Genomic DNA, 23,752 nt, shown 5'->3' with positions numbered 1-23,752 from the left:
TTTCTATTCATTCCTCATGTCCTTGTGAAACTAAAAGATCCACTGTTACAGCAGTGTGTAATGTCAATGGTAGTATTTATGTATTTAATCTTATTTACCTACACTGCCACATCGTAACACTCTGTTGTACAGTTAAAACACGAATTGCTCTTTTAATAATGGTTTTATGTCTTTTGAAAGGATCACAACACACCTTTTGTAAAATTCATACTTCTTTAAAAACACACTTTCATGGTGAAGGCAAACAGTGGATTCACATCTTAATGTCAAAAGATTCAAATCTTCTTCAGAAAGTTTCACAATACCTTGTATAGACTTGTCCTTGACATAGTGTAACAGATGGCAATCTGTACAAGAAGAAGCTCTTCTTCATCACTGAACACTCGCCTAGGTTTCTTCTTTCTTCGGTAAATATTTATATTGTTCATTCTCACATTCCTTACTTTTCTTCAAGTGAAAAATAAGTTTGTTTCCTTAGATCAAAATGTTTTGCCGCTTCACCCATTGTCATTTTTTGCTTACGAATTAAGCTTACTGCAATTTCCAAGTAATCCTTATTTATCTTCTTCCTTTTAATGCCTAGTTTGCTTCTAGGCATCTTGTTCAGTCACCTGAAAAATTATAAAACATTAATTGTAGAGAAATATGGCTTCATCAGTTGTACCTTTGACCGTTCAATGGTACGATGGTCTATACTGGTCAAAGGTACAACAGTATCTCAGTTTTCAATAAAAAAAAATCATGCTCATTTTGGGGTTAGGTTCACATATTTATTATTATACACATTTTTATCTAGAATGATAACCACATATTCTGGTATATTTAAAATTGTTCTAACATAAATATAAATTAAATAATAGCAAATAATAGCATTAAAAAAATACTTTTATGGATTCAAAAAGATATTATTAATTTTACAAAAACACATGAGCTTCTTTCTAAATGGAAAACAGACTACATTACTCCTGGTGGTAGAAGTAAAGACTAACAGTACCAACTCATGAAATTTTCCTGTATAACACATAAGAACATTGAGTAGTTAAAGGTACAACTGGTCAAAGGAACACCACCTTCCCCTACTGATAAATCAACCGAACAAGCATGGAGTAGTATTTGTGTGCACCTTACGACTTCCTGGACTAAGGCAATACCTAATTAACGAGTGTGAAGATACAGAATCCCTCCCAATATGATCTCAAACTTTCCGCTATTTAATCCCTACTTCTCCCCGTCCCCTCCGGTTAACTTACTACACCATCCAGCCAAAAGAGGACACTTACACAATCCTAATTAGAACTAAATTGAGAAAAATGTGTTCATGCAAATATAAAAGCACAGAAATATGTGTTGTTACAGCACAAATACATTGTTCACTTTGAAATCACTTTGTTTACTTTCAAATAAAAAGGTATCTTCAATGATAAAGGATCAGATTGGTTTCCTGGTTCGCCCAGGGCAGGGAAGTGCCTTGTGACTTCCTCTGGCCACAGAACAAGCAGATACCCCCTATATAACCCAAAATGGGCCTTGCAATGGGTGCACACAACAACCGAGCGCGGGCATTTTTCCCGGCCGCAGAGGCCTCGATTGCCGAGAGAATTTTTTCCAGCTCCCCGCTCGAAATGTTAAAAGTCCCGATTCGCGAACAACCACGAACGAGAATTTTCTGTCTCCCCGCTCTATATACATACACAGATAGGCACACTACCAACACAGTCTAAAAAGTGAGGGAAAGTCAAAACTGAAAATAACTTAAAGTAGGAAGATTTCAAAATGTTTTGTTTCGTACCAAACTTTAAAAATTTTGTTTTGATTTAAATGTGATGTGGTAATCCACGGAAAATGACAGTGAATGAAATATTTTCTTTTTTCTTTTTAGGTTTGGGTCACAGCATTTGACTGAAGATGGAAAAAATATTAAAAAAATTGTTGAGGGGATGGATGTTTCATCTGGTGTTGTTAATTCCCTAACGAAAGAATTGCAGCTGAAGCTCCGAAAACGACTATACGACTTCTCAAGGACGGAGGAAGTGATATCGGACTTGGAAAAGCACAGGTCGAAGCAAAGGGAGCTGAAGATAGCTGCTAATAATGAGCTGAGGTCAGCGAAGAACGGTGCTGTGTCTGCGAGAGACGCGGAGATGATGGACGTGGGAGAAGGCTGTGACGCGGGCGAGCATAAACCGCTGGGACCAGTTTCCGACGAAGACATCATCCCCGTGAGGAAGGAAGAGCGCAAGAAGGTAAGGCTTGGTAACTTTGTTTCATTTTATAGCTATACATGCTATATGATATATGATGTTTAAATCTATATAAATGCTTCATATGAAGCACCTTCGTTTCGTCTTTATGTCATCAACGCGGGAAACGTCGAACCTCAGATTGGCTAACCTGCAATGTTTTTGGCGTCTAAAAAAAAATTGTACACAGCAAATTAGATTTATTATTTAATGAAGAAAAAATTCCATCTCCTTTCAGAAATTACAGGACTGGTGATTTCCTTAGCTTATATGCCATTAAAGAGCGTGATTGATCAGGTATTTATAATATTTATGATGTTAACAGCACGGTGGACTATCTTACCTCTACTATTCGAGTCTAAATTAATTCTTACATACCAATAAATTACTATGAAGAAGACATCATGCTATCCACATTGGTTTCCCAAATTACTTATAATGACATTGAAATACAAAAAAACATTTTCATAAATTATATAAACACAACGGGAACCCACATTATTATGCTATGTTCTCTCATTATCGTAAACTTCTCTTTGCGTACGATAAAAAAAGTTTGGTTTCTAAATGTTAATTACAAAATAAATCATAACCCTAAATATTTTGGTCAATATGTAAAAATTATGAGAGAAGGTTATCAAAATCAACTTTCCTTAAAAATAAATGATGCAGTTATAGTACGGCAAGATACTTGTGAACTTGCGCAGACCCCAATTCGTGGCGTGACGCACACTACCGTCACGTGATAGTCGCCAGGGGAAGTGGAGGGGGTCAGTTCCGCGCTTCACTCGGCTGCGTGAGGATTGCGTCAGCGCGTCATGCCGGGACCTGGGTTACACGGTACAACAAGCGAGCCTATCCCATCAACCTCGGGAATTAAGTCGAACCTTATTCCAGGATGACCCTTGCGAGGACAGGCGCGTGAAATTGTATACAACGTTGCGACGCATCTGAAAGAAAAGAAGTTGCTGTACGGTTTAAAATACAATGTTACTGAAGCGACAAGTGCTGCGACGGGTGTGTCTGAATCAACGGTAAAAAGGATTTTGGCTGAGGGAAAAGTAAAAAGTAAATTTGGTCTGAACTTTTCAACACCTACTGGCCAAAAAAAGAATGGAAAAAAAAAACGGTTAGAAGTCGACGATTTTACATGTGGTGTGGTGAGGAGAAAAATTCATGAATTTTACACTGTCAGGAAAACTGTCCCAACTTTAAATAAATTAAATACGGCTTTGCGAGATAATGCTGTTTTGGACTGCAGTAAAGAATTTTTGAGAAAACTGTTAAAGAGACTGGGATTCCGTTGGACGAAGTGTCAGTCAAGGAGAAGGATTGTGATTAAGAAGCCTGAAATAGCAGCATGGAGGGGGCGTTTCCTACAAGATATGCGCAAGTTTCGAAATGATGGTCGTTCAACTGTTTATGTAGATGAAATGTACATCCATGCTACCCACAGCGATCGGACAATGAGCTGGGTGTTACAGAGTCAATCGGGAAAGGCCAGTTTTTAATTAGGGCTGGGCCAATGCCGATTCCAATTCTTAAGTATCGGCCGATATTCAGAGTATCGGCATCGGCAGCATCTGTAAAATATTTGCCTATACTTCGCGCCGATACCTCAGTCCAAGTTCTTAAACTGTGTTACAGCAAATTCTCTCTAGTATGTCCCTCTTGTTAACGTACAATCCAGTATAACGTATAAAGCCGCCGGTCTCTTGAAACGCCATGCAAATTAATAGGCATAATAAATATATAACGTACATTTTTCAAAGCCCTGGACTGTTATTTCTCGTTAATACATATCTTTTTGCCAATATTAATACACAAAATATTAAACATTTTCTCATTTCATTCACAATTCTATAGCTTAGTTTAACAACAGGTCTTGTGGAAATTGTTTACAGACGTTTTCTTTATTTCGTTGAGTAAAATGGCAGTAGCAGTGCTGGTAACCGTGCGGATAGAAATTTCATTCGTATAAAAAAATGTCCGTTTTTTGTGTGATTGGTGTAGCAACATAACATTCATGCGGAATAATCAAGAGTTATAAATAAAACGCTTAACTTTTTCAATTAAGAAAAAAAAGATTTGATAATAATTATCCTACAAAATGCGTATTTTCACGTTTGAATTTGTAGCAATGGATATTGGCCGATGGCGGCCATATCTGGATAGGTACATAAAACGTGGATTATACGATGGCCAACGACTACTAATGTGTTTTTTGTTACCGTTTGTTTTCTGTTACGATGACCTAACCCATTATTTGTTTGTAAACATCATTTCAGATTGACATCTTTCGTAATCGTACACAAATGTAATACGTATACAACATTTATTTAACAGATCTAGTGGCACACAGTTTCCGACGCTAGTGAACATTTTGTGACGTTTCGTGAAGCTTGTTTAATGGCGACGTGACAACGTGTATAACCAGTTTATATTTTTATATTTAGTGTATTACGGCAGCATTTATGTAGGTAGGCCTAACCGTAGAAGTTATGAGTAGGTACCCAAAAGCGTGTGGGTATCAGCATTGCAAAGTTATGAAAGACATTTCTCAAAGGAAAGTTTAAACAAAAATTCTTGACTATATGAAAAAACTGTAGGTTCTGTATGTTGAACAGTTGAATATTATTTTATAATTGGGTTTGAATATGTCGAGCTATTAGGGAAAAAGTACACACAAAATGCAAATTCTGCCAATTATTTCTCATGGACTGGTACTGTTCCAATGCATGTCAGTGCATTTGGCATGTCTAATTCAACTGTAACAAAAGGTCGTCCAGGATTTCAATTTTTTTTAATTGTGCTGTTAAAACTTGAAATTTAACTTTTTTTTAAATTTATGTCATTAGTTCACTACTAGAAATAATAATGTAGTAATTAGGCCTACAATAAAAAAGCCATCAGGTTGTTAAAATTGGCGCAAAGTGACAAATTGTAACATTTCTTCTGGATGAACCCAATAAATAGTACACCTCCATTAAGTAGTGGTCCCCTCAAGTACTTAATAAAGGGAATTTACTGTATATTGTTTTTGTTAGAAAAAATCAATAAGGAATATTATTTCACGCAACGGGTTTTTTTGTAAGTCAAAACTAATTTTTAAAATAATTACCTAATTTTGTAATTTATGCACTCTTACCCTAAGTTTCCTTCCCACAGCGCTACTGTTTTAAAGAAAATCAGTCATTTTGATTGTTTTAAAAATACAATGGAGCCCGAGAACCATAGAGACGTGCATACTATAAATGTATATATGTCCTAAACTTGAGTTTATACCATTTATTATGTACCTATGTACTCTATAATGTTTAATAATTGCACTTATGCAGTATGTATGTATATAAGTATTATCTGTATAAAATTGACTTGACTTGTTCTATATCCCAGAGCCCTTAATTCCATATGGAATCCACTGAACAAAAACTGAATACATAAATAAAAAAATATTCATTGCCAACTGTAGAGCAAAGACAGCCTCACCTTACGTTTACCAATGCTCGCGATAAAGTAAATTGCACTCGCGATCACGTTTACAGCACTCGCGATCATAGAAACAGTTGCTGAAGAACGTCTGAGTAGCTTGCCCCATCTCCATGTTATTTATATATCTATGGCTTTGCTGATGTTATGTTGTTGTGTTTGTTTACAATTTTAGTATTTACGTTAGCTTGAATTGTTAAAATATAAACCTAAAGTGATATTTTAAAGATTTTTCTGAGTGTGATGATATGGCTGGGAAGAGAAGTGAAGTTTGGAAATACTTCACTCTTCAATCAAATGAAGATGCAAGGCTACATGCGTTTTCTGCCATGTAAAAATATCACAAGGTGGGGCAATGCTTAAACATGTTGGCTGAAAAAAAAGTATTTGTGTGTGTTTTATTATTATTTTAAGATGCATGTTAGTAAGTGTTTTGACCGTTTGATGGTACTCTGTCATTATAATATGAAATTAAAAAATACTTTATAAGTAAAATATCCTTTCATAACACAAACATTTCTTTGGTTAGTATCGGTATCGAGTATCGGCAGTATCGGCCCATAAGAATCGCTATCAGTGGAATCGGTGAAAAGTGGTATCGGCCCAGCCCTATTTTTAATAATTGTGAATGCAGGAGGAGAGGGTGGATTTGTACAGAATCCATTGTTGATATCCCGGTCAAAACAAACAACGGGAGATTATCATAATGACATAAATTTCGAAAACTTTTCGAAATGGGTTACACATAAACTGCTTCCAAATTTGCCTGAAAACTCCGTCATTGTTCTCGACAATGCAAGTTATCACAATTTACAGACAAATAAGAAGCCGACTTCCGCTAACACCAAACAAGTGATTCAAGAGTGGCTAAAAATAAACAACGTAGCTTTCTCCTCTGACCTAGAAGACATTATGTGAACAGCTGTTTAGTAGCTACTCTAAAGAGCAATGGAAAGAATGCTGCCGGCATGTGGAAAAATTCGAGAATGAATACTGGAACAGTGATAGGTATTTAGATACTGAAATAGGTAAGATTATTGTTAATCTTGAAGAATCTACAGACAAAGATTCCTCTAGTGAAACGGAAAATGCCAGCTTCACATCAGAATCAGATTAGGTAAATAACATAATAACTATCCAACTATTTAAATATTATGTTGGCATCTTAAAATTATATATCTATAATCAACACACGTTTTTGCGTCGAACATTAGTGACTGAAAAAGTAGTGACAAAACGCAAATGTTATGTATTTTACCTTTAAGAAAATGCTATTTTTACAGAACCCTTAACATAATGATAATTTGATAACCAAACCTTCAAAGAAAGAGTAATTTAACACATGCAGCATTTTTGTTTATGATAATATAGTTTTTTCACAGAAAGGTTTTTTATGAATGCAAACAAATAGCGTGACTGTTAGCATGCTGATGTTCTGTTGTAACCGATCCGGACACACCAGGTCGGCCACAACCACTAAGCGGACATATCACCCTTATACACTTCACTAGTGAAACACTAGTTCGGCAAGCACTGTAAGTGTGAGTTAAAGACGTAATGGGGCTGACCCTAACGAACAGACTTAATACAAGAGGTACCAACATATATATTTTATTTTATAACAATTCAAAACAATATCATCACAAATAACAACTGTATAAGATATTTATATAGTGGAAATAGATACATTCATATAAAACAAATTTATGTTAAACGCCCATGTCTAAATGAATTGCGCTATAATTACGGGCGCACAGTCACATACGAATTACAAATGCAACACACATACATGTCTGCAAAATCTGACGTACTTCCTCTAGACCTTACCCTTAATAACATTAGTAATACGATAAGTTAGAGCGCATATACAAATCAACGCACTTGTACAAACAGTACATGCCTTAAACGCATACTTATGTACGCCATTCGAGTGTTTGGTAGCTAAGTAAATTATCATGAACAAATATAAATATACCCGTATAAATATCTGTAATTAAGAACTCTTAATACACAACACGAATAAATCAGAATGCATCTCCTACTAAAGTTAGATGAGCCTAACAGCCCCTAGCAAATTTAAGAACGTAAGGAGGTACTACACCCGAAATAACAATAGAAATCCGCAACTCCCGAACACAGACCACTTGCTGTGTTTGCAAAAGGAAAAAGGCGCAGCTAATAAAGCGCAGCTAATAAAGACGCGGCTCTATGTTCAAACATAGTAACGGCTTACAACCACTGCCATAAGGGCGATCAAGGAGCCGACGGGCATAGTAACGGTGTCAGAACGAGCTCGTAGTGCACATGTCGGTGGACAGCCTTGCTCAGAGGGAGCGATGACTGCAAGGAATAGCCTCAGGCCAGGGGCTTATATACCAGCAAAAACTAATCCGATAGGGGCGCTAAAATCGCGGTACACAGGGGAAAGGAGGAGAAAAGAGGGGAAGGAGGGGCGGCATAGCTGGACTAGAGGTGGGGCGGGCAAGTTTAAGCAGGGGAGGGCGGGGAAAGTATTGGCGGGCCGCCGGGACTTGCTGAAATTGGCTACACTGTTAACTTGATTAATTTTTGTAAATATGTATGTGTTTGAATGATTTGGACAAGGGTTAACGATGTAGTGTACTTTCCAGTTGTGATTACATGATGCAGTTCATGTGTTGTAACCCTTGTGTCGCGTTCGTGTAAGACGGGCTGACACTCCATCGCCTTGATTTGGAGGGGTCGCCACGCCTTCCCCTCCAGACACTGTCGTTGTGCTAAGGGCGGTAAAGGGGAAGGCAGCCCCTGCGCACAGCGATAACCGAGACGGTTCAGATTTAACTTTTCCCCCTATACTAATGACCCTCTCATAATAGCTAATAATTTTGCTAAATATTTCTCCAGTGTTTATGTATCTCCATCGAATAACCATATCTCAACCATATGTCTCAACTAATTACTCCATTCCGCTAACTAATGTTACTGAGAGTCTAGAACTTTGGAGTATTAAATATTTTAAATCCACTCTATCAACTGGTCCTGATGGTATTCCTAATTGCATTATTAAAGGTTGTTCGCACCTTCTTGTTCCTATTCTTGCATTTATTTTTAATTACAGTATAAATAGTGGTATCTACCCTTACTGGTGGAAAACCTCTAAAGTTATTCCTATACACAAGAAAGGTAGCAAATTGAATGATAGTAATTATAGGCCCAATATATATTTTAAGTACATTTGCTAAAGATTTTTATAAAATTATTTACAAAGATCTAGAATTTAGTGTCAAAAACAAACTTTCTAATAGTCAGTATGGCTTTCTAAGTGGCCAAACTACGTTTACTAATTTGTCAACTTTTCTAAATCCTATTTATGCTAAAGTTATTTAACGTAGTCAGGTGGATTCTTGTTATTTTGATCTGACAAAAGCATTTGATACTGTTAACCACAACATATTACTTTATAAACTATCCAACTTTGGGTTAACTGATAAATATCTAATCTGGTATTCTAGTTACTTAAAAAATAGACAATTTTATGTTTCAATTAACAGTTTTAATTAAAATTTATTTCTCGCTCAGGTGTTCCTCAAGGTGGAACTCTGTCTCCCCTTATTTTTAATATTTTCATTAATGATATCACTAATGAGCTCAGCCATTCTTCAGGTGTTCTGTTCGCAGATGACCTCAACATTTCTAAATCTATTACCTCTATTAGTGACTGTCACTTACTGCAGAGAGACGTCAATTCATTTGTCAGATGGTGTAATACTAATTTAGTTAAACTAAATACAATAATACAACTACCATAACTTACAATAGAAAATAACATCCTATTATTCTCAATTACAAACTGTTAAATGAAACTATAAAGAAAGCTAATGTTATTGGGATCTTGGAACTTTGCTAGACTCTAAATTCTATTTCATTATCATGTTCAATCTTTGTTATTTGATGTGAATAGAACTCTTGCTCTCATTAAATTTATTACATTCAATGCTTGTAATGTTGATTCCAGCTTCTGTCGCTAGGAGCTGTTGTAGGACCTCCGCGGAGTCAGTCTGCCAAGTGGCCTCATGAGAGTGGCTTCGTGTCTTTAGTGCACTCGTGACTCAAACAAATGGCTGATTCTCACGAACAATGTGCTGCTGAGAAGTTTTGTTTTTTACTCGGCAAGAATGTGGGCTGTGTCCACTGGTAGTCCGGGCTCCTGTCTGGTGCGAGGGCAGAGCTGATTCATTCTACTGCCCCCCACCGGCTCTTCCCGGGCGATGTACGCCGAGCGGACATGTCTGACGTTGGGGCGGGGGTCCCTCGTCATCTCCAGGTGGCTGCTGGGCCATTGTGTGGTGGTGCTCATGGTACCGTAGCCGTGGCATCAGTTGACGTCAGTCACTGCGACGGCGTACAGTTTTTGCGGGACGTCCGGTTGTGTTGTTTTCACCGCCTTCAGGTCTTGTTCAATGGCTTGTGTGCACTGGATAAAGTCTTCTGCCATCCAACATGTTGCGTGACGTGATTCGGGGCATAGTTCAGGGCTCATTAGTTCTGCCACACGTTCGATCACCTCGTCCGGCTCGCCTGTTGAGAACAGCCGTTTGAAGAGGTGAATTTTCTTAACAATGAAGGCCTCTGCCATCTTTGTCCATCCCTGTTCTATGCAGTACCTACAACTCTGAACGCACCTTCATTTCCAAGCCGACGTCAGCAAAATGTTTCATAACTGTGGGCAAATTCATCCCTTGGAATGTCGTTCTCGTCCACTATTGTCCACCAGGTCTTCACGTCACTTCTCATTGCCTGTCCGACGCGGCATGCTCACTCTACCTCTGGTACTTCGTAGTGGCCTAGACCTTCAAGACTTTCATCACTGGTCCTCCCGGTGAAATCTGAATAGGACCTATGTGTCATACAAGGGTCTGCCTGACGTGTGACGTTCCGGCTACGGCACTGGTCACAATGCTGTCGGTGGTCTGGTCTCGTGCTTTATGGGTTCCTGGTTTTACATGACAGCATTGTTTACAGGTGTACCACACGTCCTTGAAAGATGCTACTTCCTCTTCGCTAGCGCACTACAGATGTTTGAAAGCACAACAGTTCATGCACCTACCTCTGTCATGCACCTTTCCCATACCCTCTGGTTCGGTACATCTCATAGTTTGGTTGCGAACGGGGTTACTTTGAGCATGAGAATGTCCATTCGCGGTTCACACGGTTCTAAAAACACGCACGTTACTGACCATGTGGCTCCTGTGAGACCTTTCACATGTCTCAGCAGTGTGCACTTTGCGCAGTGCATTTCGCTCAAGTTCAGATGGGTTTCCGGTGGAGTTACATTCTGTCCGACGTTCAGTCCCTTATAGTTCGACATGGGTGCATGCCTCAGTTCACAGCGCAGTACCTGTTTCGTCTGCAGCTTCTGCCTCCTCCTTGCGGTGTAGTTCCTGGATAGCCTGGCACATGACTAGCTTGTCCCATTACTCGCCTGGCACTCTGTTCCACTCACACGCTGTCTTCTATAGGCAGATATGCGCTGCCGAGCGCCACTTGTTGTCTAGGTAGGGTTTACGTCATTTATTTGGCTGTTAAGTAATAGAGTACATGGCGCCACCACGTGGACCCGGCTGGAGACTTTCTCCTGGGCGAGACGTTCCCCCTTTGGGAGCTTGTCTCTATTCTCCTTATACGGTGTTAAAACCTATCTTACTCCCTCGCTCTTAGCTTCTTCTCCAGGCAACCCATATGCCTTAGTCTCAGGTGTACACGTCTGAAGATTACGTACTCATGGTTTCGGTTGGAAGAATTTAGTCTCGCAGATACACACTTGGCTGAACAATTAATGAAACTCTTTTTGTATTTAACTGTAAACTTGCCAATGGCAATCCATCCTGCTCACTTGCGGACCAGGACACCCCATGACCTGGACTGGAATATGAGTCACCTTGTTAACGTTTTAAATGTCCTGAAAGAACTTGACGACGCCTGGCTCTGACCCCTGTTGCGAGTGATTCCCTGTCGTGACGAGAGCGCCGGCCAGCCTAGAGCTCGGGGAGTGAACGGGTTCTCACCTTGTGGCTTACAACAGCGACCCCTCGAGACCCCACTTAGCTCGGTGTATGTCGTAACGGCGAACCACTCACGACTCGCTAGCTGCGAAGCGCGGAGCAGCGCTCAGGCGAGCTACGACTGCCTCCCACGCACCGGCGCACGGCGAGCGGGAGGCAGGGGAGGGGGACGCACAGATGCGAGGGAGACAGTCCGCGGTCCGGGTGCGTCACACCAGCCGCCGCGCTCGGGTGCGCTCACCACTCAGAGCACTTTGTTACACTCCACTCATGCCAGGACCAGACTGCTCTGGGCAACAGCGGGCCTAGGGACCAGGATGGACACAACAGCTGTCATCAAACTTAATTAGTTACGTTTTACAGTCGGCTCCCGGAGTAGGCCTCTAGGAAACAGATAAAATGTTCAAATAATAGTTACATCAAAAATGTTAAAAGATCAGTTATTACAAAGCGATGAAGTTTTTGAGGTACGTAGATTGCTTCCTATTCCGGGCAGCGGTCAGGGTGTCATGGCGACAAGAAGCTGCGGAATTACCATTAGGTGAAGAAACAAATTACCTGAAGGAACAAATAACATAACAGAACCATTTTAACTCTTACCAATAAATGGCAAGTATTTATGCTGAATTAATATTACTCATAAAATAACTTGTTATTTGAGTTCAAAAGTAAATAGCCCACGTGAGGGTGCCTTTCATAAGGGTTGTGCATGGTGCTGCTCTGTCCTTACATGCTAGCCTAAAAATGTGAAAGATGACAATTACATAATTACATAATTACTTAATTAAGAATGGGGGATACATTGTACAGTCTGTATGCACACCTCTTGCAGGGTGGAGACTAACACACACACGTTGGCGGGAGGTTGAAATAGAGAGTGGTGTTGGGAGTAGAAGGAAGCTGAAGCAGGTCTTGTAGCCCTGGTCGACGTCAGTACCAAAAGTCATAACCAAAAGTTTTATCGCTCTGCAAGTTTAAGTTTTAAGTTGGAGCATTGTTTAATGATACTGTGAGCAATATGCGTGTGTTGCAGCTGGACTGGAGCAACAAGCTGTACCTGTCTCCTCTGACGACCGTGGGCAACCTCCCGTTCCGCCGCATCTGCCGGCAGTTCGGAGCGGACATCACGTGCGGAGAGATGGCGCTGGCCAGCAGTCTACTGCAAGGGGCGCCGCAAGAGTGGGCCCTGGTCAAGCGACACCACTCTGAAGAAATATTTGGTGTTCAGGTGAGTCCCTGCTGTTACTTTGTTAACTTTTTACTTTTTAATATGTTTATTTTCTGTGTAGTACTTGTTTTCCTGCCTTTCTTACTTGCCGCCAGCTAGTCGGTATGACCTGGGTACCATGAAATCACGTAATGAGCACTGACAGCAGTAGTCCCATGTTACCTGCACGAGGGTTACCCCTGTAGGCTGCATCTCTAGTTTTCACCATAAGGGTCACCCTCCAATATTGGTTGCACTATAAATCTGTCTCTAGTAGAATACAAGTGTAGTCTTTATGGTTAGGGACCTGAAAAAATTTTGATTGTGATAAACTCCAAAAATAATGCGAATTGTGATGTTTTGAAGTTAAAACGTAATATTCTAATCTTTTCCGTCTTTTTCATGTATTTATAGACAAATAAACGAATGTTACTTTTCCAACTGTGTTCGTGTTTTGTACCTCTTTTCCCTAACACCAAGAACCATTGCCGTATCGCCACATGCCAGGCAGAGGGCTGGAACAGCTTAGTTTAATAACTATATGCTGTGCGTCTAAACTGCGTTCTTATGCCTGTTTTGACTGCTCTTTTTATAATGGCCTGTGAAATGTTGTCTGGGTGACAGATGACACGGGATAACGGACAAGGGAACAGGGGGAGAGCTAATGGAGCTGTGGCAGGATTCTTCTCGCTTCCTCTCCTCTCTTTATTCGCACATGCCACCCCTATCGATCCCGTACTCTTTACAGCTGTTTATGGCTTTCTGAACAATGTTTTTTATGCTGCAACAACCATACTATTTTTGGATAATTGCATGCTTGTTTAAAATAGGTCATCTAAATAATACATTAATCAATATTTCCAGTTTTAAATGGTTATTGCTCCACATAAAAATTGCCAAAAATGTGGTTAGTGTAAGGCAACGAACTGACAGATTTAAAAGTGACAGTGTTCATTCATCTGATGCCATTAACAATGTGTAAATAGAAATGCCAATGGCTGAGTTACTGTGTTTTCTCGCATAATCGTCGCACATTTTATTTTAAAATCCAGTTTGAAAAGTAGGGGAGTGACAATTATGCGGAAAAATTTTTTTTTGTTAGATAAAAGTTATTCATAAAAACAAAACCAATTCATGGAAAGTACGTTTATTTAAAACGTGAAGTATAAAAGAGCACGCCAACTATAAAAGAGCACGCCAAACCATTTAAATTACATAATAAGTCATGCAACAAAAAACCTTTCCACTTTAAATAGAAAAACAAAATCTGTGTTCCAAATGCAAACCAAAAAAATGCGTAACTATCACCGTAAACACACCACGAAAGAGTGCGGGCCATCAAATGTAGTTAACTTGGCACTCGACAGAGAGTGCGCGCTGCATGCACTCGGCGAGATATCGATATTGGACTACGTGTGCGCACTCTATACGGGAAGCAACATAACCAAACATCAATGATTGCAATGAGCGCTGGCTACATTTTTGTAAGCGGTACACCGCGGCGACGCAGACGAACAGATGAACGTTTAACGTTTAAAAAGGTTTTTAAAAGAAAATTTACACATCAGACAACTACATATTTCCATTAATTAAATAAGTAAGAGGTAATGTCCGAATAAATATTAGATTTATATTTTAAAATACATAGAGTTATACGGAAAAAAATACTCACACAGAGTGCTTGGAATCTAATAGTGGGACCAAAAACATTATGCAACGTTTACGCTAGAGGTTTTTTATCCAAACTTTGACGCCCAAAAATATGGGTGCGACGATTATACAAGTGCGACGATTATGCGAGTGCGATGATTATGCAATAAAAGAGGAGGGTATGTTTGAAAGAAAAAATTTAATGCAAAGCACTTAAAAAGTGACAAACATGTGAATGACAGGAAAAACTACTCTAGTGGTTATGTTGCTGGACAATGACCCTTCTGCACCAGTATCCAGGATCTAAATAAGTGCTTCTACTCAAAGAACATCATCCTTAACAAGTGAGAAGATGTTATTTCACTAATGAAAACTATTCCCGAACTCCATCATTTTGAGATTGCAGAACTTTTCAAGGGTTACGAAGCCCTTAAGAAGTTCAAGAGATTTGCAAAAGGGAAAGCACATAAATATGTCAAAAGTGCCAACTTCTCTGAGTATAAATTACAATCAGTGTGCACTAGCAGTCCTTTGTGCTGTTTATAGATCTACAAACAGTGTTGAGAGTGAACGGTTACTTAATCTCTACAACTTATTCTTCACAGATAGAAGCCAGAACCTGAACTAAAGTACGGAATGTTGAAATATTCACTATGCTAAATTCAACATTTACAGTTTGAATTTTTATTTATATTTATTTAGTTTTAAAAGTAGTAAGATAAAACAATCACGAAATTGAATTTCCGTGAAATTAGTTATAAGCATTAGGTTATGGCTAAAATATTTTTAATTAAAGGCCATGAAATAAAAGTGAACATAAAAATAAACTAATCTTGCTTTTTGTTGCAAATTTTGTGAAAAATAACACTGCTTTTAAGAACAAATAACCTCCTTTTTTTCAGGTCTCTAATTATGGTCCTTGTCTCAACTTATTGCAGGGTAAGAAACAGCATTACCGCCGGTTCTATGGTTTTTCGTCTCTCCCCTTTTCATCCTTTATGGCCCAAAATACTACTTTTTATAGTTATGTTTCCCTTATTGTCTATTGAATTTTTTTTTACCCATCTCCTTCCCCAAGGGAGAAAATATGGCACGTTGCCTAATTATTTTGTCAGTTCCTCCTATGAAAACAAGAATGCCCTTTATAGCATGGAATGTTGCAGTATAAAGTGTGGTAAATCTCACGCCAAACCAGTGTTCGGATACAGTTGTCGAGAGAGGCGTGATGATAATTCATGTGGATGCACTGTGTTCGCTGTGTGGTTGCAGTTGTGTGGAAGCAATCCGAACGTGATGACGCGATGTGCCCAGCTGCTGGAAGACCAGCTGTCCCTGGACTTCGTGGATGTGAACCTGGGTTGCCCCATCGAGCTGATCTACCAGAACGTATGTACCATCTGGTACACAGCTCTAGAGTTATTACCAGCAGCACTATAGGAAAACTAGTGGTGTAATATCTAACAGATACCATTACGATACATTTTTATGCAACTAGGTATTTATTTAAGACATCACAAATATTACTTATGGGTAATTATTTTCTCTTATAATCTATTTAACCTTATGGTAATAAAATAACACTTAGCATGTTGTCGTATTGGTCACATCTGCCCTGTAGCTGTGTCTCCAGGAATTTACATTACAGATAATGGTAGGCCTCATGATGTATAACATTGAAAATGTTTTTTACTGATAAATAAAATAAAAAAATATATATCACATATGTTTAAGTTCATTTAAAATTTAAATTCTTTAAAAAATCTGACATTATTTTCCCAATTTGTTTGTTTTGGTAGAGAGTGAGCGAGCGTGCATGCATGTGTGTGGAGGCATGTGGACATCATGTCTCACTCCCCCGCTCCCCTCCCTCCACTCACTAGTAATATTTACAAGAAAGTACTGAATAAATAAGTTCATATTAATTTTCACAAAAAAAATTGTAGCAATTATTCACAGTGCGCATACTGTTAAAAATAACCCTCACAATTTGAGATTATTATATATTTATGTTTCAGTAATTAATGATTACAAATAAATAAATAAAAAGCTTTTGGGACAGAACCATTTATATTTGCGTACTCTTAGCCAATATGTGGAAAATAAAGTTCCTGAAAATATGTCAGATGCGCCACCCGGTGCCAGTAACTGAACTTCTGATGACACGACACTGCAGAGGCAGGCAGGATTCTCGCTTCCACTGACAAGCTTCTAGTGGTTGGCCGAACAGCCCATTGATTCCAGCATGGTGTTTCGTTAAGTATAGGAAGCAGAGTGGTACTGGACCACCCAGAACGGGGCATTGACCCCGATCAACAGTTTGTGGACAAACAAGTGTCATGTGGGTTCGGGGTGAGGGGTTACCAAGAGGCTATGTCGTCTGTTGGAGGTTAGCATCTTGTTGTCTACTGTAGGCTGCCTTCTTTATTCCGAGTTGGACTGGTAGATTGTGCTAGTGGTATTTATTTATTTTGTATAATAATCCTTTCACGGAGGGTTGTCAGTAAACCGTGGTACAATAACAATATGTTGGAGTGGACGGGCAGAGTTCTTAATTGGCTAACTACGTATTCAGTTGGGTAGTAATAAAATAAAAAAGGAGTATAAGTGTTCAAATGCCAACTTACTTCAGGCCCCTGGGTTTGCAAGGGAGACTAGGGTCGTCTGCAAAAGTTCCAACTATTTTTAGTAGAAGGCACCATCTTTTATGCAAAAAATTGCAGCCAGAGGGTGCCACATTTAAATTTCAATAAGTATCTAGTAGAGGGTATCCATGGGCCACTTTATTACTCATTGTGTGTTAGAGAACGCTATTATCGCTCCACTCCACCCGCCATATTTGATTCAGTAACCATCTTGAATTAAAATATGTAGGCATGGTGTGCATTAGGAGCCGTCCCACATTGTGCGATCATAGAGTACACAATGAAAACATTTAGTCACATTTGCTACACCAGCCATATTTGTTCCAGGAAAAGGCATTCCTTTACATGCATTGGATACGTGCACGAGATGCATTAGGATGATCAGGGCCCCTACCCGGTTATTTAATACACAACTTTTCATATTCCACAGTTAAAAGAAGTGTAAGACTGTAGTTGTTAACATGATCTGTCATATCACATTACTTGTTACCTTTCCTATGAACTCAGGAACAATAGACTTGTAGTTTAAATCTGGGAACTCAAGTTGGGCTCCAGGGATTCAGCCTCCTTCAGTTCTCTCTCAGTGGCCCTGCGGATGTTATGTTTGTTGTGGTTATATTATAAGGTGAAAAAAATAAAGCACTTTAGAGTGGAGAATGTATGATTTCCCTATTTCTGTTATTGTTATACTTTGGTTTTTTTAAAATAATAAGACTGGGTATACATATTTTTGAGAGAGATTGTAAGTATTGTATTGTTGCGTGGGTGACAAGAATGAATGAATTGTAAATAAATAAATAAATAATTCTGAAATAAGTATTCCAGAAATAATTTGTCTCTAAATGAGCTGTCTTAAGATTTTCATGGGGGAACTCTTGACTCTTTCAACACTTGCTTCGTGAAATCATGCAAGAGATATTTACTCCTTATAGTTTATCTTAATTGAACAAAAACTTTTCCTTCCAGGATCTTAAAGGTCTAGATTCAGCATCCAGTACAGAATGTCTGGTGACATTAGACTAAAGAATTCACTTAAAAATAATTAACACTTGCTTTAAAAAAAATCCTTTATTTTAAATAACATACAAAACTTATAAGATTCTATGCGTAAGTCTTTTCACTTCATTTATAGTGATTAGCTAAAATTCGGGGACCTTAAATTTTGTCTTCTTTAACCAATACACTTATATCAGTGACTAATCTATTAGGAGAGGGTAACTCAAAACCTTTAACACCATTAATTCTTTCTAACGTTGAAAGGTAACTTAACACTACAATTAAGTTAAATAATGACAACCTTAGCCCAGAGGGACTTACTTATAAAAGGAGATCCACAACATCTCTACAGTCGTGAATTCGTAATCACAGGCTGGAGTCGGAGTTAATCCAACAGACTTGCAGCTGACTGACTTGTCACGTGGGGGGCCGGAGCCCGCCTGGTAGCTCCGCGGTCCACCCTCCCACATGGTTCGCAATCAGGGCGCAAGCCAGTTGCGTGGGCCCCTGCAGAGCGACCCAGGACTGCCGGCACGCTACACGTCGGTGTGTGCGGCGTCAGCACAACACCTCCCACATGTCCCAGTCACTCAGGGCACAAGCCAGTTGCGTGGGCCCCTGTAGAGCGACCCAGGACTGCCGGCACGCTACACGTCGGTGTGTGCGGCGTCAGCACAACACCTCCCACATGTCCCAGTCACTCAGGGCACAAGCCAGTTGCGTGGGCCCCTGCAGAGCGACCCAGGACTGCCGGCACGCTACACGTCGGTGTGTGCGGCGTCAGCACAACACCTCCCACATGTCCCAGTCACTCAGGGCACAAGCCAGTTGCGTGGGCCCCTGCAGAGCGACCCAGGACTGCCGGCATGCTACACGTCGGTGTGTGCGGCGTCAGCACAACACCTCCCACATGTCCCAGTCACTCAGGGCACAAGCCAGTTGCGTGGGCCCCTGCAGAGCGACCCAGGACTGCCGGCACGCTACATGTCGGTGTGTGCGGCGTCAGCACAACACCTTCCACATGTCCCAGTCACTCAGGGCACAAGCCAGTTGCGTGGGCCCCTGCAGAGCGACCCAGGACTGTCGGCACGCTACACGTCGGTGTGTGCGGCGTCAGCACAACACCTTCCACATGTCCCAGTCACTCAGGGCACAAGCCAGTTGCGTGGGCCCCTGCAGAGCGACCCAGGACTGCCGGAACGCTACACGTCGGTGTGTGCGGCGTCAGCACAACACCTCCCACATGTCCCAGTCACTCAGGGCACAAGCCAGTTGCGTGGGCCCCTGCAGAGCGACCCAGGACTGCCGGCACGCTACACGTCGGTGTGTGCGGCGTCAGCACAACACCTCCCACATCTCCCAGTCACTCAGGGCACAAGCCAGTTGCGTGGGCCCCTGCAGAGCGACCCAGGACTGCCGGCACGCTACACGTCGGTGTGTGCGGCGTCAGCACAACACCTCCCACATGTCCCAGTCACTCAGGGCACAAGCCAGTTGCGTGAGCCCCTGCAGAGCGACCCAGGACTGCCGGCACGCTACACGTCGGTGTGTGCGGCGTCAGCACAACACCTTCCACATGTCCCAGTCACTCAGGGCACAAGCCAGTTGCGTGGGCCCCAGCAGAGCGACCCAGGACTGCCGGCACGCTACACGTCGGTGTGTGCGGCGTCAGCACAACACCTCCCACATGTCCCAGTCACTCAGGGCACAAGCCAGTTGCGTGGGCCCCTGCAGAGCGACCCAGGACTGCCGGCACGCTACACGTCGGTGTGTGCGGCGTCAGCACAACACCTCCCACATGTCCCAGTCACTCAGGGTGCAAGCCAGTTGCGTGGGCCCCTGCTGAGCGACCCAGGACTGCCGGCACGCTACACGTCGGTGTGTGAGGCGTCAGCACAACACCTCCCACATGTCCCAGTCACTCAGGGCACAAGCCAGTTGCGTGGGCCCCTGCAGAGCGACCCAGGACTGCCGGCACGCTACATGTCGGTGTGTGCGGCGTCAGCACAACACCTCCCACGTGTCCCAGTCACTTGATCATGCCACCGCACAGCTGTGGCGACCCACACCCAGCCCGCACCAACATAGACAGGCATTTAAATTTGCCTATGCCGAGAAATTCTGGAACGTGAGAGTATATTCCGGAACGTGAGAGTATATACACTGTAAGTTGATAAAAGAATGTCCCAGTTATAAAAATGTAATACTATCAACTGTAAGCATTATAGTGTTATAGTGTGCTGGTTCAGGGTCACATTTAAAGAGTAACTCAAACAGTTTTAGATAAGTGCATGTTTCTCACCTGCAGCATTTTAGAATGTTGGAGTGGTCGAGATGGTCGAGATGACGGAGCTCCTTTTTTGCTGGCCTCCACGTTCACCTGACATAACGCCATGTGATTATTTTCCTTTAGAACTTCGTGAAAGGTCGTGTCTATGTTCTGCTGCTACCTAATGATTTGCCAGAGTGAGACACAGAATTGAAGAGGCGATTGCCTACATTAATCCGGACGTGTTAACCAAAGTGGGGAAAGAATTGGACTTTAGGTTGGATGTGTGCCATATAACTTATGGTGCACATTTGCAAACAAAACTAGGTTAATTGAGCTTCTATTTGATGTGCGATTTGTTGTAAATATTCTAAATTAAATTGTTAAAATATACTATTTAAACTGGGACATACTTTTATGGCTAACCTGTTTTTCCCTGGTCTCAACAACCATAATTATTTATTCCAACATGACAAAATATCTGTGTTTTATAACATGACTTCGCACCGGACATTGAGGTACCTGGGTGTCATCCTTCCAATGATACGCGTGATTTATATTTTGGGCTGTCTGTTGCAAGGGTTGAGGTTGATATATTGTATTTCAATACTTTTCTGTAGGCTTACTTGACATTGTTGTGTGCAGTATAGTTGAAACAGTGTGAGGGGTGTGGTGGCCCAGGGAGCGGGCAGCGGCCTGCTGCGACGCGAGCGGATGCTGGAGGCCGTGCTGCGGTCCATGAATAACGTCCTGGGCCTGCCGCTGACTGTTAAGACGAGGACGGGTGTCGGCAAGAACATCGCACACACCTTGGCTCCTCGATTTGCTTCCTGGGGTGTTTCGCTCATCACTGTAAGTGCCGTCTCCACAAGATTACACCTTTTTATATAGTCTCTTTAAAAAAAAAATTTTATGGTCATATATAAAGGATTAAATCTTAAAATAAGTGTTTCTTTTGTGTAATACTTGACAGAGACAGGCAAATCAAAAATGAAATTGCTGGTTATCTTTTATTACTAGTGAAGTGGTATCATAAGTAGGGACCCCAGACCACTCTAAATAAAATTGACCAATAGTGGTACCTAATAAGACAAAAGTGGTAAAACATTTTTGTCCTAAAACATAAAATCTGTGTGAAAATCACTCTAAAAAATTTGTTAGTTTTTACTTCTTAATATGTTTTTTAATTATTCTTTTAAAAGGGTCTTGTAATACTTCAAGTAGTTAATGTTTTAATGAGTAGGTAGGTTGTGTACATTAAAAAGTGTAAAATGGTGTGAATGGATGGTTATTTAAGCTAAATTTAGAATACTATAAAACAGTAAGGATGGTTGGTCAGGCAAAGTTATCTATATTTTAAATTAGTTACTCATAACCAACCATTCAAATATTTTATACATTTTGTAATGTAGCTAACCTAATGTAATCAACCGTCTACACTTATTCAAAGTAGGTATTTTAAATGTAGAAAACCTAACCCAATTGCAATTGACCATTTACACACTGTCACAGTAGTTATCTAATCTAGCCACTGTGCTGTCGTACTGGGGCTGGCAATAGCTGCGTGTAGTGAGTGTAGCAGATGTGGGCGCCAGGGCACGTGGACCGGGCCATCACCTCTCAGGGTCGCGACGAGGCTCGCAACCCTCCCAACTACGCGAATCTGGCCTAACCGCCCGCTCACAGCGGCAGGCGCGCTTCTTAACTCACAAGAAGTCAGATGTCCCCACTGGCCGGCGGACGGGAAGGAATCGCACGTTGTCTCAGTTGGAACAGGTTTTATTGATTCCCTCATGACTTACACATTCGCTTCGAAATACACTGTAAACACGCAAACAGTAGAGAGATCAACTTGACGCGGACCGGACCAGGGCACCCCGTAGCCGAGGAAAAGGTTTACAACCGGTGGAAGTACAACGGACGTTAACGGATCCGATGCAAGTCCGAGGAGGTCCCTGAGGCGTGGCCGCTGCGAGCTGCTTCGAGCTGCTCCGGCACTCCGGGTGTCATGGCCACTTTACCGTTACTTTCTTATCTGTGCCATTATGTTGCCCCCAGAATTGATTAACTAAATGTGAAATGGATGGCCCTTAAAAAGTTCTGAATCCAAGATAGTATGTTTAGTTTATATTATTTCTGCATATCTTAGTTCTACAATTTTTTTCATTAGTTATTTTCAAAATTCATGGTAGTTATTTGTCTTGTTTGTGTCACGCCAGTGGTGTACACACGAGGGGGGTTGTATATTGAGCAGTGCTAGTGTCTGTCAGCTAAAGTAATTATTATTTTCCTCAAAGGTTGAAAGAGGATACCTATATGTGCTATAGCTATGCAAATTGGTGTTCATAAACAAACAGTATGGGGGTGTTGTCAGCTAGCTCTGAGTAGGACTGATGTTGAAGCAATTCAAAAATTGATCATCACTAGCACGTGGCTGATCATGCTAGTACCGTGGCCCGTATTGTAGCCCATATGGCCGCACTTCACTGAAGGAGTCTACTAAACCACATACTTATCATCACACCACACCATACATTTACACACAGTCAATATCTCCGTGATCATAGTGGGTTATGATACTGACTTGCTTGCAAGCTGAGTCGTGCCAGGAGGTGATCTTCGCGTAAGTGCGACGTCTGAGTGATCATGGCCACCGCCATTGTGTTCGTAGCTGCTTTCAGTTTCATGTATACTAAGTACTTAAACCAGTTCGATGCTGACTTTACCAAAAACATTTTGTTGCCTTTTGTATCAATTAATCATAAATACTTATGTTATTAGTATTTTAAATATAACTATTTTCTTTGTAAGTTAACTATCGCATAGGCCAATGTAAATAAAATACAAATAAATATAAAAAATACACATACTGAAAAAAATTGCATAGATTACAGTTTATTCCTATAACCACTGAAACAAACAAAATTAAAAATTTATACAAAAAAATTCATTGTATGGAGGATTAGCTTCAGTGCATTCAGGTGCTTGTGTTCATAGTAAAGAAGTCCTTGATTAAGAAGACCTCATGGAAGTAGTACAACAGTTGATCTAAATAAAGGAATAAAGTAAGTTATTCTTTGAAAGATTTCAACTGAATATTTAGCCATAAATGCTTTAATGCATAGTTTGTCAGATGGAGGAAAATTAACTTGCAAGACTTTATGACATTATTACATTAGAATGATTTTCATTTAGTCTATTTTGTAATTTATTGGTTT

At 40.8% G+C, this 23,752-nt stretch overlaps 1 protein-coding gene across 1 annotated transcript in view; it reads left to right on the top strand.

The window, feature by feature from the left end:
- Positions 1-23,752, top strand: part of LOC134535740 (tRNA-dihydrouridine(47) synthase [NAD(P)(+)]-like) — a 122,598-nt gene that overhangs the window by 66,918 nt on the left and 31,928 nt on the right. The window contains exons 4-7 of the mRNA XM_063374973.1: positions 1,880-2,243; positions 12,804-12,998; positions 15,897-16,013; positions 21,216-21,386. Of these exons, the coding sequence (XP_063231043.1) occupies positions 1,880-2,243; positions 12,804-12,998; positions 15,897-16,013; positions 21,216-21,386 (847 nt within the window). The remainder of the gene's footprint in view (positions 1-1,879; positions 2,244-12,803; positions 12,999-15,896; positions 16,014-21,215; positions 21,387-23,752) is intronic.

Source organism: Bacillus rossius, chromosome 10 (assembly GCF_032445375.1).
Source record: "Bacillus rossius redtenbacheri isolate Brsri chromosome 10, Brsri_v3, whole genome shotgun sequence".
Classification (NCBI taxonomy): Eukaryota; Metazoa; Arthropoda; class Insecta; order Phasmatodea; family Bacillidae; genus Bacillus; species Bacillus rossius.
Note: the sequence above shows the minus strand (reverse complement) of the source record. Positions and strands in the feature narration are given on the sequence as shown.